General features: G+C 36.0%; 2 protein-coding genes across 2 annotated transcripts in view; one reads left to right on the top strand and one right to left on the bottom strand.

Annotated features, from left to right (window-relative positions):
- PPWD1 (peptidylprolyl isomerase domain and WD repeat containing 1) overlaps positions 1-14,390 on the top strand; it is a 284,360-nt gene that overhangs the window by 57,947 nt on the left and 212,023 nt on the right. The gene's annotated exons all lie outside the window — the stretch shown is intronic.
- Positions 1-14,390, bottom strand: part of ADAMTS6 (ADAM metallopeptidase with thrombospondin type 1 motif 6) — a 274,203-nt gene that overhangs the window by 126,083 nt on the left and 133,730 nt on the right. The window contains exon 10 of the mRNA XM_055554447.1: positions 12,172-12,313. Within this exon, the coding sequence (XP_055410422.1) occupies positions 12,172-12,313 (142 nt within the window). The remainder of the gene's footprint in view (positions 1-12,171; positions 12,314-14,390) is intronic.

The following is a 14,390-nucleotide window of genomic DNA, read 5'->3' as shown; positions in this document are numbered from 1 at the left end:
GTTCCACTGTCCATGGGATTTCCCAGGCAAGAATACTGGCATGGGTTGTCGTTTCATTCTCCAGGGGATTTTCCAAACCAGGGGTCAAGCCCATGTCTCCTGCATTGGCTGGAGGATTCTTTACCAGTGAGCCATCTGGGAAGCCCATATGAGATGATGCGTACATGCATACTCAAGTCACTTAAGTCATGTCTAAATCTTTGCAACCCTGTAGACTGTAGCCCACTGGGCTTCTCTGTCCATGGGATTCTCCAGGCAAGAATATTGGAGTGGCTTGCCATGCCCTTCTCCAGGGTATCTTCTCGACAAAGGAATCAAACCTACATCTCCTCAGTCTTCTGCATTGCAGATTCTTTAATGCTGAGTCACCGGGGACACCCATATGAGATGATAGATGCTAGCTAAAACATACTATAGTAATTATTTCACGACATATGTAAATTAAATCATCATGCTGTACACTGTAAACTTATACAGTGATCTATGCCAATTATGTTTCAATAAAACTGGGAAAAAAGACTTTTAAAAAAACCTGGGGACTATGCAGATCTGTTTAATGTACAGAAAAATCTTCCAAAAGTCAGACCTGAACAATCATAATTTCCTAATCAGTGGAGATACTGCAGCATACACTAAATAACTTCTTAGCAATGTTGTAGGCATGAAAAAAGAAACTAATTACTTTTTCACGGTATACTGGCAACTACTGTGCTAGGCATCTTCATATCTGTATCTCATTTCATCATGACAATCTATTAGAAAGTGTGAGAAACATAAGCTCAGAAAGACTTAGCAACTGCTTCAATCCTACCTAAACCTAGATTTCAATCAGTTGTCTAATATCAATGCCTAAAATATCTCCACACAATTAAGCTACTTTTCAGTTTCTTTTAAGTGTATCAAAACTGAATAAAGTCACTGGTCAATTAAGGCTGATTAGTAAAGGTTTACTTACAACAACAACATCATACAAAACCCCACTCAATATTCATGATGTCCTTTATGGACATAATCATAATCCTATACTTTACCTGTATTTTAAAGGAAGATACTTCAACTTAATATTAATTAGCCTCCAGTTAAAATAAATAAATTTATATTAAAAATATTATTATGTACTAATTCATAATATATTCATTCAATGTATGAGCTTGAGAGCTTCCCTGGTGGCTCAGATGGTAAAGAATCTGCCTGCAATGTGGGAGATATGGGCTCAATTCCTGGGTTGGGAAGACACCCCTGGAGAAGAGAAGGGCAACCCACTCCAGTATTCTTGCCTGGAGAATCTCATGGACCAGAGCTTGGAAGGCTACAGTCCATAGATAGGGTCGCACAGAGTTGGACACAACTGAGTGACTAACCCATTCACTTTCAAAGTATGAGCTTAGGCATCAACTTATACATTAGAATGTAACATCATCATGTACATTAGAATGTACATCTCTAATATAATTAAAGATACTGTTAAAATACTCTTCAAAACTTATCTAAAATTTTAATATCAACTCCAAGATTTCTATTCCATTTGATTTTTCAAATGAAGGAAGTTTGCAAATATTAATAACAATAAAAATATTAGCAAGTATAAATCATAATTAAAAATACATAGAGAGAGTAGAGTTTTAAAGTAATCATCTAATGAAAAATAATTTAGCTGATATCAAGAAAACAACTTTGTAAAGGACTGAACTTGGGCTCCTTTGATCAGAATAGAATAATTGGTTTTTTTATAGTCAAAGACATTAGGATTAGCTTTCTTAGTGTTTCCATCCCTTTCAAGTAACTATAGCTGTTAAATGATGCTAAAAAAAAGGGGGAAGAAACGCTCTTTGATTTACCTGAGAAAATTAAAATTAACAGCTGACATGGGGGAAAGTGAAAGTGAAGTCACTCAGTCATGCTCAACTCTTTGTGACCCTGTGGATTGTAGCCCATGGAATTTTCCAGGCAAGAGTACTGAGGTAGGTTGCCATTTCCTTCTCCAATAGGGGAAAGGGATATTATAAAAACATAATACCATTTCATAATTATTATATCATTAAGAAATTAAAACAGTATAAGAAGAGAAAATGACCTTTTTACTGCTAGATGGTTTTTGTTTTTAATTTTTTTAACAACTCTAAAGATCAATTAAGAGACATACACAAATTTTCTGCCCTTGTGAAATCCTAACTGTATGACATCTTGGGTCCCTGGTTCTGGATATGAAACATTCTCTTTGTCCTCATTATCCTATTGGTAACATTTCTCAACAGCTGTTTGCAATAAAGGATCCTAATGGCCAAGGGGGAAAACAGAGCACTAAAGAGGTCAAGAAGGAGCATCGCTGATTAGAAAGGTTACTTATCATTGTATCACCCAAAGGAAAATTGAAAACCAACATACGGTAACCCTGTGGCCTGGCTCCAGGTGTTTAGTAGCCATTTGAAGAAAGAGAATAATGCACCCTTATTTCAGCTTTAAATAGATTAATCCTGTTATGTGTGTAATTTAAGTGCAAGAGATCCTAAAAAGGTTAAAAAAAAAGCCATATATGTATATATATATATATATAGTTATATGTGTATTATATATATATACATTAAACACACACACATACATATAAACAAAAAACTAGCCTAGAAATTTAGATTAAATAACTATCAATCTAAAGGGATTAAAAATTATTAAATGGTTTAAAAAATACTTCTAAGAAGCAAGTGATAGTGTTAGTCGCTGAGTTGTGTATGACTCTTTGAGACCCCATTGACTGTAGCCGGCCACAGTCCCCTGTCCATGGGATTCTCCAGGCAAGAATACTGGAGTGGGTTGCCATTTCCTTTTCCAGGGGATCTTCTCAATCCAGGGATCAAACTTGGGTCTCCTGCATCACAGGCTGATTCTTTAGGAAGCCCAGAGTAAGAAGCAGCAAACCCAGAGTAGAAACTACTGATCTCCAAGAATACAAATGATTATAAACCTATGATTTTTGGCTTGAAATTTGAGTAAAAATAAAAATTAAATCAATTTCTTGTCAAGAATATGCCTGATAAATACATATGTTTGCACTCCAAAAGAATATTGAGGTGTTAAAACAATTCCATGTCTTTTATTCCCTGAGCCCATATCAAACCATACTGTAGAATATTTATGTCACCTTAAAATCCTCAAAGAAAGTGATTCTACAATTTCCCTCAGTACAAAATTCCAGTATTTAATAACTTGAAATTCTTCCTACTACCTAATCGACAACCTTCCAGCTATAAAAAATTAAGGCAACGGTGCTTTTTTATGCTCTTGGTGGGGAAGGAGAACAATTTGTTACCAGCAATCAAACTATAATAAATGTTCCAAAGCCTGAAAGTGATTTTGAAGCCAACATTTAGCTTTCTTTTTTACAGGCTACTCAAACTCAATTTCTTTAAACTTCCCTTATATGTACTTCTAAGTATTTCACTATTATCCTCTCAAGTTATCTGAATCTCTTTAAAAAATTATGGAGGTAGTCAAAAGTACCCAAAAAAGACTAATCAAGTATTTTTAGTGAAATGATTCTCAATGAGAAAGCAAAAATGACTTGAACCTTAGCTAACTCATAGTGATAAAATAATAAACAAAAGACAGTAACATGAAAACATTAAAAAGTGAGTCTAAGAGACAAAATAGGTCAGTCTTAAGTACACTCCATGGGGATAATACCTTGATTAAATAACTCAAATATCTTATCTCTAGCAGGTTACTCTTACTACAAAGAGCTATATTTCAGGCAGACACAGCGTGATGGAAGGCTTCTTAAAGACATTAATTACTACAATACTGTAAAGTAATTAGCCTCCAATTAAAAGAAATAATTAAAAATATAAAGACATTAATTAACATGTTGATAAAAATAATTTATACTGTCCTATATTAAATTATATTTATTTCCTAAGATAATGTGCCTTTGAAATTTCATGATCCTCTGCACATCAATAAGTTCTCCTGGTCTCATTCATTAAAAATCTTTTGTTTTCTATTGCTCTTAAGACAAAAACCTAGAATTCTTAACAAAGCCTGTAAGTCTGATTTGTATCCTACTCTTTTCTTGCCTCATGTACATGATGGCTGCTTTGAGAATGACAGTCGCACTGGCCTTCTCTTAGCTCTTCAAATACACAGCCTCAGGGTCTTCACAAGAGTCTTCTCTCCTCTCATTACCAGATAATTCTTCTCACTCATTTATTCACCAAATATTTTCCAAGCTCCTATTATGAGGCAGACATTGTGCTATTCACTTTATAAACAGCCATGAACAAACAGGCAGGCAGAAGCAAAATGAACAAAATATACAGTATGTTAGAAAGTATCAGTAACAAATAATAAGGAATAAAAAAGTCAGGGAAAATTACATGACATGTGTTTGTGTATGTATATGCTTGTGTATAGTTTCAGATAAGGTTGTTAGGGCAGGCCTTACTTAGAAGATCACATTTAACTAGCTAACAGGTAATCAAATTAGTAAAATGATTATGGACTGTGGTAAGTGCTGCTGCTGCTGCTAAGTCACTTCAGTCGTGTCCGACTCTGTATGACCCCATAGACGGCAGCCCACCAGGCTCCCCTGTCCCTGGGATTCTCCAGGCAAGAACACTGGAGTGGGATGCCATTTCCTTCTCCAATGCATGAAAGGGAAAAGTGAAAGTGAAGTCACTCAGTCGTGTCGGACTCTTAGCGACCCCATGGACTGCAGCCTACCAGGCTCCTCCGTCCATGGGATTTTCCAGGCAAGAGTACTGGAGTGGGGTGCCATTGCCTTCTCCGTGGTAAGTGCTTTGAAGGAAATAAAAAGCACAATTTCCTTTATGCTTTAACTGGGAGCATAAATCTAAGGAACTGGGAGAAGACTGCATATAGATGGATCAGACTGAAGGCCTGTCTGCAGAGAAACTGCATGTGAGCTGAGATTGAAGGATGAAATTTAGTCAAAATGTGATGCTTAGAGTATGTTAACATACTCCCCAAAGTACAGATGGCTCAGATTCTCCTAAAGCACTACTAGCATATCAGTTATATAGGATGGTATCATGGATGACATAGATATTCATAGAGGAAAGGGAAATATGTATTGAATATCTACCGTGTGAAAGGTAAATGAAAAGTATGCTTGTCATACTCTAGCTTTTTGAAGTCTTCAAGGACAAATTAGCTAATGTTCACTGTAAAACGTGGCTGAGTAAAATCTCTTGGTGAGCAATGAACATTTAGGTTGCTTCCACGTCTGAGCTATTTTGAAAAATGTTGCAATAAATATGAGAGAACATACCTTCTTATAGATCCTGATTTCAGTTCCTCTGGATATATACCCAGGAGTAGGATTCCTAGATCATATGGCAGTCTTATTTATAATTGTTTGAGAAAGCTCCATATTGTTTTCCACTGTGGCTGAACAAATTTACATTCTCACCATGTATAACAACAACATGGAAAATGATTGTATTTAATGACATAAATGCAGAGCACCTCTTTAAATTGTATACACGAAAAAAAAAGAATTCTTTTTTCCACATTTTTGTGAACACTAATTATCATTTTTTTAATAATAACCATCCTAACAGGTGTAAGGTGATATCTCATTGCTCTTTTGATTTGCATTTTCCTGAGGATTAGTGAGGATTAGCACCTTTTCACATAATTGTTCATTTCTATGTCTTTTTTTGAGAAATGTCTATTTAGTTTCTCTGTTGATTTTTAAACTGGATCATTTGCTTTTTTTGCTAAAACTATAAGAATTCCTTATATACTGTGGACATTATCCATTCATCAGATATGGATAATGTCCACAGTATATAATTTCTGCAGATTCCATAAACCGGCTTTTCATTTTGTTGACTGGTTTGCTGTGCGGAGCCTTTTATTTTGATGTACTCCCACTCATCTATAGTTACTTTTGTTGCCTGTACTTTTCATATCAAGAAACCACTGCCAAGAACAGATCAAGAAGCTTTTCTCCTATATGTTCTTCTAGGAATTTTATAGTTTCCAGTCTTACATTTCAGTCTTTAATCCACTTTGAGTTAATTTTTGCAATATGGTGTAAGCTAAGGGTGCAGTTTTATTCTTCTGAATGTGGTTGTCCAGTTTTTCCAGAGCATTTTATTGAAGAGACTATCCTTTCTCCTGACTCAGCTCCACCCATCAACAGAAAATTGGATTAAAGATTTACTACGCATGGCCCCACCCATCAGAACAAGACCCAGTTTCTCCCTCAGTCAGTCTCTCCCATCAGAAAGCTTCCATAAACCTCTTATCCTTCTCCATCAGAGGGCAGACAGTCTGAAAACCACAATCACAGAAAACTAACAATCTAATCAGATGGACCACATTGTTGTCTAACTCAATGAAACTATGAGCCATGTCATGTAGGGTCATGTTGGAGAGTTCTGACAAAATGTGGTCCACTGGAGAAGGGAATGGCAAACCACTACAGTATTCTTGCCTTGAAATCCCATGAACAGTATGAAAAGACAAAAGATAGGACACTGAAAAATGAACTCTCCAGGCTGGTAGTTGCCCAATATGGTACTGGAGATCAGTGGAGAAATAACTCCAGAAAGAATGAAGAGACAGAGCCAAAGCAAAAACAACATCCAGTTGTGGATGTGACTGGTGATGGAAGCAAGGTCCGATGCTGTAAAGAGCAATACTGCTTAGGAACCTGGACTGTTACATCCATGAATCAAGGCAAATTGGAAGTGGTCAAATAGGAGACGGCAAGAGTAAACGTTGACATTTTAGGAATCTGCGAACTAAAATGGACTGGAATGGATGAATTTAACTCAGATGACCATTATATCTACTACTGTGGGCAGGAATCCCTTAGAAGGAATAGAGTAGCCATCATGGTCAACAAAAGAGTCTGAATTGCAGTACTTGGATGCAATCTCAGAAACGACAGAATGATCTCCGTTCGTTTCCAAGGCAAACCATTCAATATCACGGTAATTCAAGTCTATGCCCCGACTAATAATGCCGAAGAAGCTGAAATTGAATGGTTCTACGAAGACCTACAAGATCTTCTAGAACTAACACCCCCAAAATATGTCCTTTTCATTACAGGGGACTGCAATAAAAAAGTAGGAAGTCAAGAAACACCTGGAGTAACAGGCAAATTTGGCCTTGGAGTACAGAATGAAGCAGGGCAAAGGCTAATAGAGTTTTGCCAAGAGAACGCACTGGTCATAGCAAACATCCTCTTCCAACAACACAAGAGAAGACTCTACACATGGACATCACCATATGGTCAACACTGAAATCAGATTGATTATATTCTTTGCAGCCAAATATGGAAAAGCTCTATACAGTCAGCAAAAACAAGACCAGGAGCTGATTGTGGCTCAGATCATGAACTCCTTATTGCCAAATTCAGACTGAAAGTGAAGAAAGTAGGGGAAACCACTAGACCATTCAGGTATGACCTAAATCAAATCCCTTATGATTATGCAGTGGAAGGGAGAAATAGATTTAAGGGACTAGTCCTGATAGAGTGCCTGATGAACTATGGACAGAGGTTGGGACATTGTACAGGAGACAGGGATCAAGACCATCCCCAACAAAAATAAATGCAAGAAAGCAAAATGGCTGTCTGAGGAGGCCTTACAAATAGCTGTGAAAAGAAGAGAAGCAAAAAGCAAAGGAGAAAAGGAAAGATATACCCATTTGAATGCAGAGTTCCAAAGAATAGCAAGGAGAGATAAGAAAGCCTTCCTCAGAGATCAGTGCAAAGAAATAGATGAAAACAATAGAATGGAACAGACTAGAGATCTCATCAAAATTAGAGATATCAAGGGGACATTTCATGCAAAGATGGGCTCAATAAAGGACAGAAATGGTATGGACCTAACAGAAGCAGAAGATATTAAGAAGAGGTGGCAAGAATACACAGAAGAACTGTACAGAAAAGATCTTCATGACCCCGATAATCATGATGATGTGATCACTCACCTAGAGCCAGACATCCTGGAATAAGTCAAGTGGGCCTTAGGAAGCATCACTATGAACAAAGCTAGTGGAGGTGATGCAATTCCAGTTGAGCTATTTCAAATCCTAAAAGATGATGCTGCATTTGTTGATGATGCTGCACCTGTGACAATATACAAGGCACCCTGCTTATTTAACTTATATGCAGAGTATATTATGAGAAACGCTGGGCTGGATGAAGCACAAGTTGGAATCAAGATTGCTGGGAGAAATATCAATAACCTCTGATATGCAGATGACACCACCCTTATGGCAGAAAGTGAAGAACTAAAGAGCCTCTTGATGAAAGTGAAAGAGGAGAGTGAAGAAGTTGGCTTAAAACTCAACATTCAGAAAACTAAGATCATGGCATCTCATCCCATCACTTCATGGCAAATAGATGGGGAAATAGTGGAAGATTGTATTTTGGGGGGCTCCAAAATTATTGCAGATGGTGACTGCCGCCATGAAATTAAAAGCTTACTCCTTGGAAGAAAAGTTATGAACAACCTAGACAGCATATTCAAAAGCAGAGACATTACTTTGCCGACAAAGGTCCGTCTAGTCAAGGCTATGGTTTTTCTAGTAGACATGTATGGATTGAGAGTTGGACTATAAAGAAACCTGAGCACCTAAGAATTGATGCTTTTGAACTGTGCTGTTGGAGAAGACCCTTAAAAGTCCCTTGGACTTCAAGGAGATCCAATTAGCCCATCCTAAAGGAAATCAGTCCTGAATACTCATTGGAAGGACTGATGTTGAAGCTGAAGCTCCAATACTTTGGCCGCCTGATGCGAAGAACTGACTCATTTGGAAAGATCCTGATGCTGGGAAAGATTGAAGGTGAGAGAAGGGGACGATAGAGGATGAGATGGTTTGATGGCATCACCAACTCAATGGACATGAGTTTGAGTAACCTCCGTGAGTTGGTGATGGACAGGGAGGTCTGGCATGCTGCAGTCCATGGGATCGCAAAGAGTTGGACACGACTGAGTGACTGAACTGAACTGATCCTTTCTCCATTGTGTACTCCTGTCACCTTGATTGAAAATCAGGTGATCATATATGAATGGGTTCATTTCTGCATATCTATTCTGCTTCACTGGTAAATTACCAAAGGTATTCAAAATGTATATTAATCAACCTATTTAGAAAGAATTCAGACAAGATTTTTCATAACTACAGATGCGATTACTGATAATCCCTACAATGACCACATGATGACAAAAAGGGAAGAGATGGAAAGCTCACCACTGCTACAGTTCTGGGTTAGTCTGTAGATCTTTGTTTAAAATCTTCCCTGACATCATTATAGACCTGTTAGTTGAAAGATTTCTTGATGAAACATTTCTTGATGCTTCAACACTACAAGTATCTCCTCACAAAAAGGACAGAGTGCCTTCTTTGAACCTCCAGTGTTTGTGTTTGGCATTTATCTCATGATGCTATACTCAGATAGCCATCTAAATTAGGGCTGGTTTGTTTTTCCCTTGGAAGGAAAGTTATGACCAACCTAGATAGCATATTCAAAAGCAGAGACATTACTTTGCCAACAAAGGTCTGTCTAGTCAAGGCTATGGTTTTTCCCGTGGTCATGTACGGATGTGAGAGTTGGACTGTGAGAAAGCTGAGCGCCGAAGAATTGATGCTTTTGAACTGTGGTGTTGGAGAAGACTCTTGAGAGTCTCTTGGACTGCAAGGAGATCCAACCAGTCCATACTAAAGGAGATCAGTCCTGGGTGTTCATTGGAAGGACTCATGCTAAAGCTAAAACTCCAATACTTTGGCCACCTCATGTGAAGAGTTGACTCATTGGAAAAGACTCTGATGCTGGGAGGGATTGGGGGCAGGAGGAAAGGGGGATGACAGAGGATGAGATGGCTGGATGGCATCACCAACTCGATGGACATGAGTTTGAGTGAACACCGGGAGTCGGTGATGGACAGGGAGGCCTGGCATGCTGTGATTCGTGGGGTCACAAAGAGTTGGACACGACTGAGCGACTCAACTGAACTGAACTGACTGAAGCTACAAGTATATATAAAGATTGTGATTAAAAGTTTGGCTTTTTCTGAGGGAAAAAGCTATAAGGGAAAAAAGTAACTGAAACCATACAGCAACAAGAATAGAAGTAAAGATTCTTTATAGAGAGACAAAGTTTTACTTAAGACTCTAGATCTTTAGATAGTTGCACACAATCTTTAAATCTAGTGCACAAAATGTGCTTCCAAAGCCTCCTAGGAATAATAATATACTTGTCACTCAAAGGTTATTTAAAAAATCACTTTCCTTTGTACTGCACCCAAGAAGAATAACTGGTACAGTACAATGTGTGTATCATTTAGTCTTAACTACCTTTTATTGTTATTATTTTTTTAAGGGATTTTAAACACACTGTTTACAAAAAATTGGAACCAAGGCCTTAAACTTACTTTCAAAATTTTTTGACATAGAATTCATCATTTAAAAATCCTATTCTTTCATTCAACATATTTACATTGTGTATCTACCATGAACGTCTCCGCTATTAGACACTGAAATCTTTCTCTATGAAAATTTAAAAAGAATTATTTTTTAACATCTTCTGAGGTAGATCCTGAAACTTTTTTAGACAGACAAGAAGAGTAAACCATGATGCCTCCATTATTTTCCCATAGCAATTTTCCTTGTTTCTCTGTTAAGCCTAATGTCATTTTGTCGCCACTCAGTTACTGTGTTAGAATGTAGGCAACTTGCAATGACTCAATACTAAAAGTATAAGTTAAAACTATGAGTCAAAGTGAAAGTGTCCTTAACCCAGTTATTACAGTACCAGAAAAGGTGGGAAGTGGGGGAGGCTTCAAAATCATAACATTTTGAAGACAGAAGTTGGCATTATAAACTCAGAACTTAAAAAAGAAATACATAGTGGTTTTGATTTGCATTTCTCTGATAATGAGTGATGTTGAGCATCTTTTCATGTGTTTGTTAGCCATCTGTATGTCTTCTTTGGAGAAATGTCTATTTAGTTCTTTGGCCCATTTTTTGATTGGGTCATTTATTTTTCTGGAGTTGAGCTGTAGGAGTTGCTTATTTCACACCAGTCAGAATGGCTGCAATCCAAAAGTCTACAAGTAATAAATGCTGGAGAGGGTGTGGAGAAAAGGGAACCCTCTTACACTGTTGGTGGGAATGCAAACTAGTACAGCCACTATGGAGAACAGTGTGGAGATTCCTTAAAAAACTGGAAATAGACATGCCTTATGATCCAGCAATCCCACTGCTGGGCATACACACTGAGAAAACCAGAAGGGAAAGAGACACGAGTACCCCAATGTTCATCGCAGCACTGTTTATAATAGCCAGGACATGGAAGCAACCTAGATGTCCATCAGCAGATGAATGGATAAGAAAGCTGTGGTACATATACACAATGGAGTATTATTCAGCCATTAAAAAGAATACATTTGAATCAGTTCTAATGAGGTGGATGAAACTGGAGCCTATTATACAGAGTGAAGTAAGCCAGAAAGAAAAACACCAATACAGTATACTAACGCATATATATGGAATTTAGAAAGATGGTAACAATAACCCTGTGTACGAGACAGCAAAAGAGACACTGATGTATAGAACAGTCTTATGGACTCTGTGGGAGAGGGAGAGGGTGGGAAGATTTGGGAGAATGGCATTGAAACATGTAAAATATCATGTATGAAATGAGTTGCCAGTCCAGGTTCGATGCACGATACTGGATGCTTGGGGCTGGTGCACTGGGACGACCCAGAGGGATGGAATGGGGAGGGAGGAGGGAGGAGGGTTCAGGATGGGGAACACATGTAAACCTGTGGCGGATTCATTTTGATATTTGGCAAAACTAATACAGTTATGTAAAGTTTAAAAATAAAATAAAATTAAAAAAAAAAAATAAAAAATAAAATAAAAAAAAAAAAAAAAAAAAAGAAATACACTGGAAAATATTTATATTTTATCTGCATTCCTCTCAAGACATTTGAAATTTATTTAATTAAAGAATTATTCAAACATTTAGAATAAATATTATACAAATGATTTCAGAAAAGGAGCAATGTCAAAGGCCATACTTGTGTTAATACTGATACCAGAGAAATTACATTCATCAAAATTCCATCTTAACAATTGCATCATGAAAAAAAAAACCCATATATATGACTAAACAGAAGGATTAAGACTTCTTACCCCATATTTACACTGTCGAGATGTTGCTCCATACTGGAAACGGCATTGTTCATCGGCATCATACACCTGACCTGGGGCCACAGCTGGATAAAGAAAGTCACGCTTGGGAGGCTCATTATCAAGGCAAGTACCACGGCCTGAACTGTTCAACATAAAGGATCAAAGGAGATTAGGTACACTGTGGACTATTTCAATCTCAGTCATGAAACCATGTATTGAGTTCTTTATTTTAATAATTGATGCATGAAAAACAATATATTCTACTAATATATAATCATGGCAAAATAGAATAGCTTTACTAAAACTTGAATAAGAGCTCCAATAGTTTTTTCCAGAACTAAGATACAATAAAAACATCTTACAAAATAATTTAAAAATGTCAGGTTGGCCTTTAAACACTGATTTAAACTAATTTCTGGAGGAATCAAAACAATTTCATACTGCTCTAAGTTTCTTGTTTGCTTTCAGTGAAAACATAACCATATCTGGTAGTGGAATCAAAAACAAAATATGGGGAAAAAACTGGTTGTGATCCTTAAAGAACTAATCTATATACTTCCACCTTGGGTAGAACAAATAGATGGTGTGGTAAAACATGTCCAAAGGTTCTTGAAATATTTCAATAACAAATGGGCTGAATGACAGATGAGGCCAAGATCCAAAGTTCTCTTCTCAAGTATATTAAAAGTGTTTAGTCTCTCAAAAATTTCATATTTCATCTAGGATCATCAGAATTGGAAAAGAGAATGTTCTCTTCTCTATAATTTCTGCTTTTCAAAGAATGCTTCATTCAAACATAGTATTTAATTCAGTGGAACAAATAACATAAAGATCGCCAAAAGTCAGACAGAATATCTTAGTTTAAAGAGCTTTATACTTTACTAAATATAATTGTTCTTTTTATTTAGTCAGTGTGCATAAAATAGGACAGATGCTTTTTTACTTTCATTTCACATGTGAGTAAGTTAGAATTTTTAAAGAATTCCTATGCCAACATTTAAAAATTTTTTCCAACATTCCTGTCAATTGTGCCAGCACTTGTGTTTTTTTTTCCAAATCTTTTCCATCCACTTTGCCAAAGGAAAATAATTTTACAAGTAGGAGTTCCTCAACTATTATTTAGGACAGTACAAATTTTCATTTATAGGTAAGCAAGAAAAAAAATGCATAATAATAAACTTCATATTCACTTCAAATTTTATCATTCTTATAATGCGAAAGCAAATGTTATATACTAATATATATTTGCATAGAAGCAAATAAATAACTTTCAAAAACTGAACCATGCTATTCATAAGGCCCCTTTTTCTTTCATTTATGCCTCTTGGTTAATTTTTATTTTGTTTTGTTTTTTTGATTAATTTTTAAACAATAATGATATTTAGATGGAATATTAAATGTAGTACCAAATAGATAGATGTTATTATTGGCTATTATAATCATTTCATTTGTCACTGCTCCAGGTGTCTATTTAATAGAGAAATTTTTTCACCCAGCTATCCATATTTCATGACAGAATGCTTTTTATTTTCTGTTCACAATGCTTTTAGAAATTGACATACACTAAGAAAGACCATTTCCAGATGAATTTTAAAAATAGTAAGTTCTTTTTATTATATAAAATAGCTTCACATGGGTATGCAAATTTTAGCCAAATAAAATTCTACTAGGAAATTCAAAATTTGTATTAAGGTTAGTGATAAAGAGGTCAATGTGAAAGTATAACAAAAGAAGAATTTATGAGGTAATTCCATTAGTAGTTTTATTTCCTAATTTTTTCCTAAAATATAAATTTCATCTCTATCTACAACAAACTATAAAAGTCTCTCTGAAAGGAGCTAAATATGTAATAAAAATAAAATATCAAGCTAAATTCTATATAAATTAATGGAAAATTTTTAAACACTGACATACTTAAGTACAGGATCCTACAGATATTAAATATTTGCCAATAGCATAACAAAGAAAGTATAAGATATATTCACTTAAGTGGCACCAACTCAAAATCCATTAAAAAAATAGTATACATAATTATTTTTAATTAACCTAAAAACTTAAGAGAAAGAAGTATGTGGACCCCCCAAAAGTTTACAAACAGGATAACCTGAGGAAAAAAATAAAACGTGGAAAAAAATTCTTTCCTGATAGGTAACAGAACTGGATTAACCTAGAAAGAAACAATAATAATTACTTCATTTAAAGTTCTTGTTCCCAGGTAT

The sequence above is a fragment of the Bubalus kerabau genome, chromosome 18 (genome assembly GCF_029407905.1).
Source record: "Bubalus kerabau isolate K-KA32 ecotype Philippines breed swamp buffalo chromosome 18, PCC_UOA_SB_1v2, whole genome shotgun sequence".
In the NCBI taxonomy this organism is placed as follows: Eukaryota; Metazoa; Chordata; class Mammalia; order Artiodactyla; family Bovidae; genus Bubalus; species Bubalus kerabau.
The sequence above is the reverse complement of the archived record's forward strand: the minus strand, read 5'-3'. Positions and strand labels throughout refer to the sequence as shown.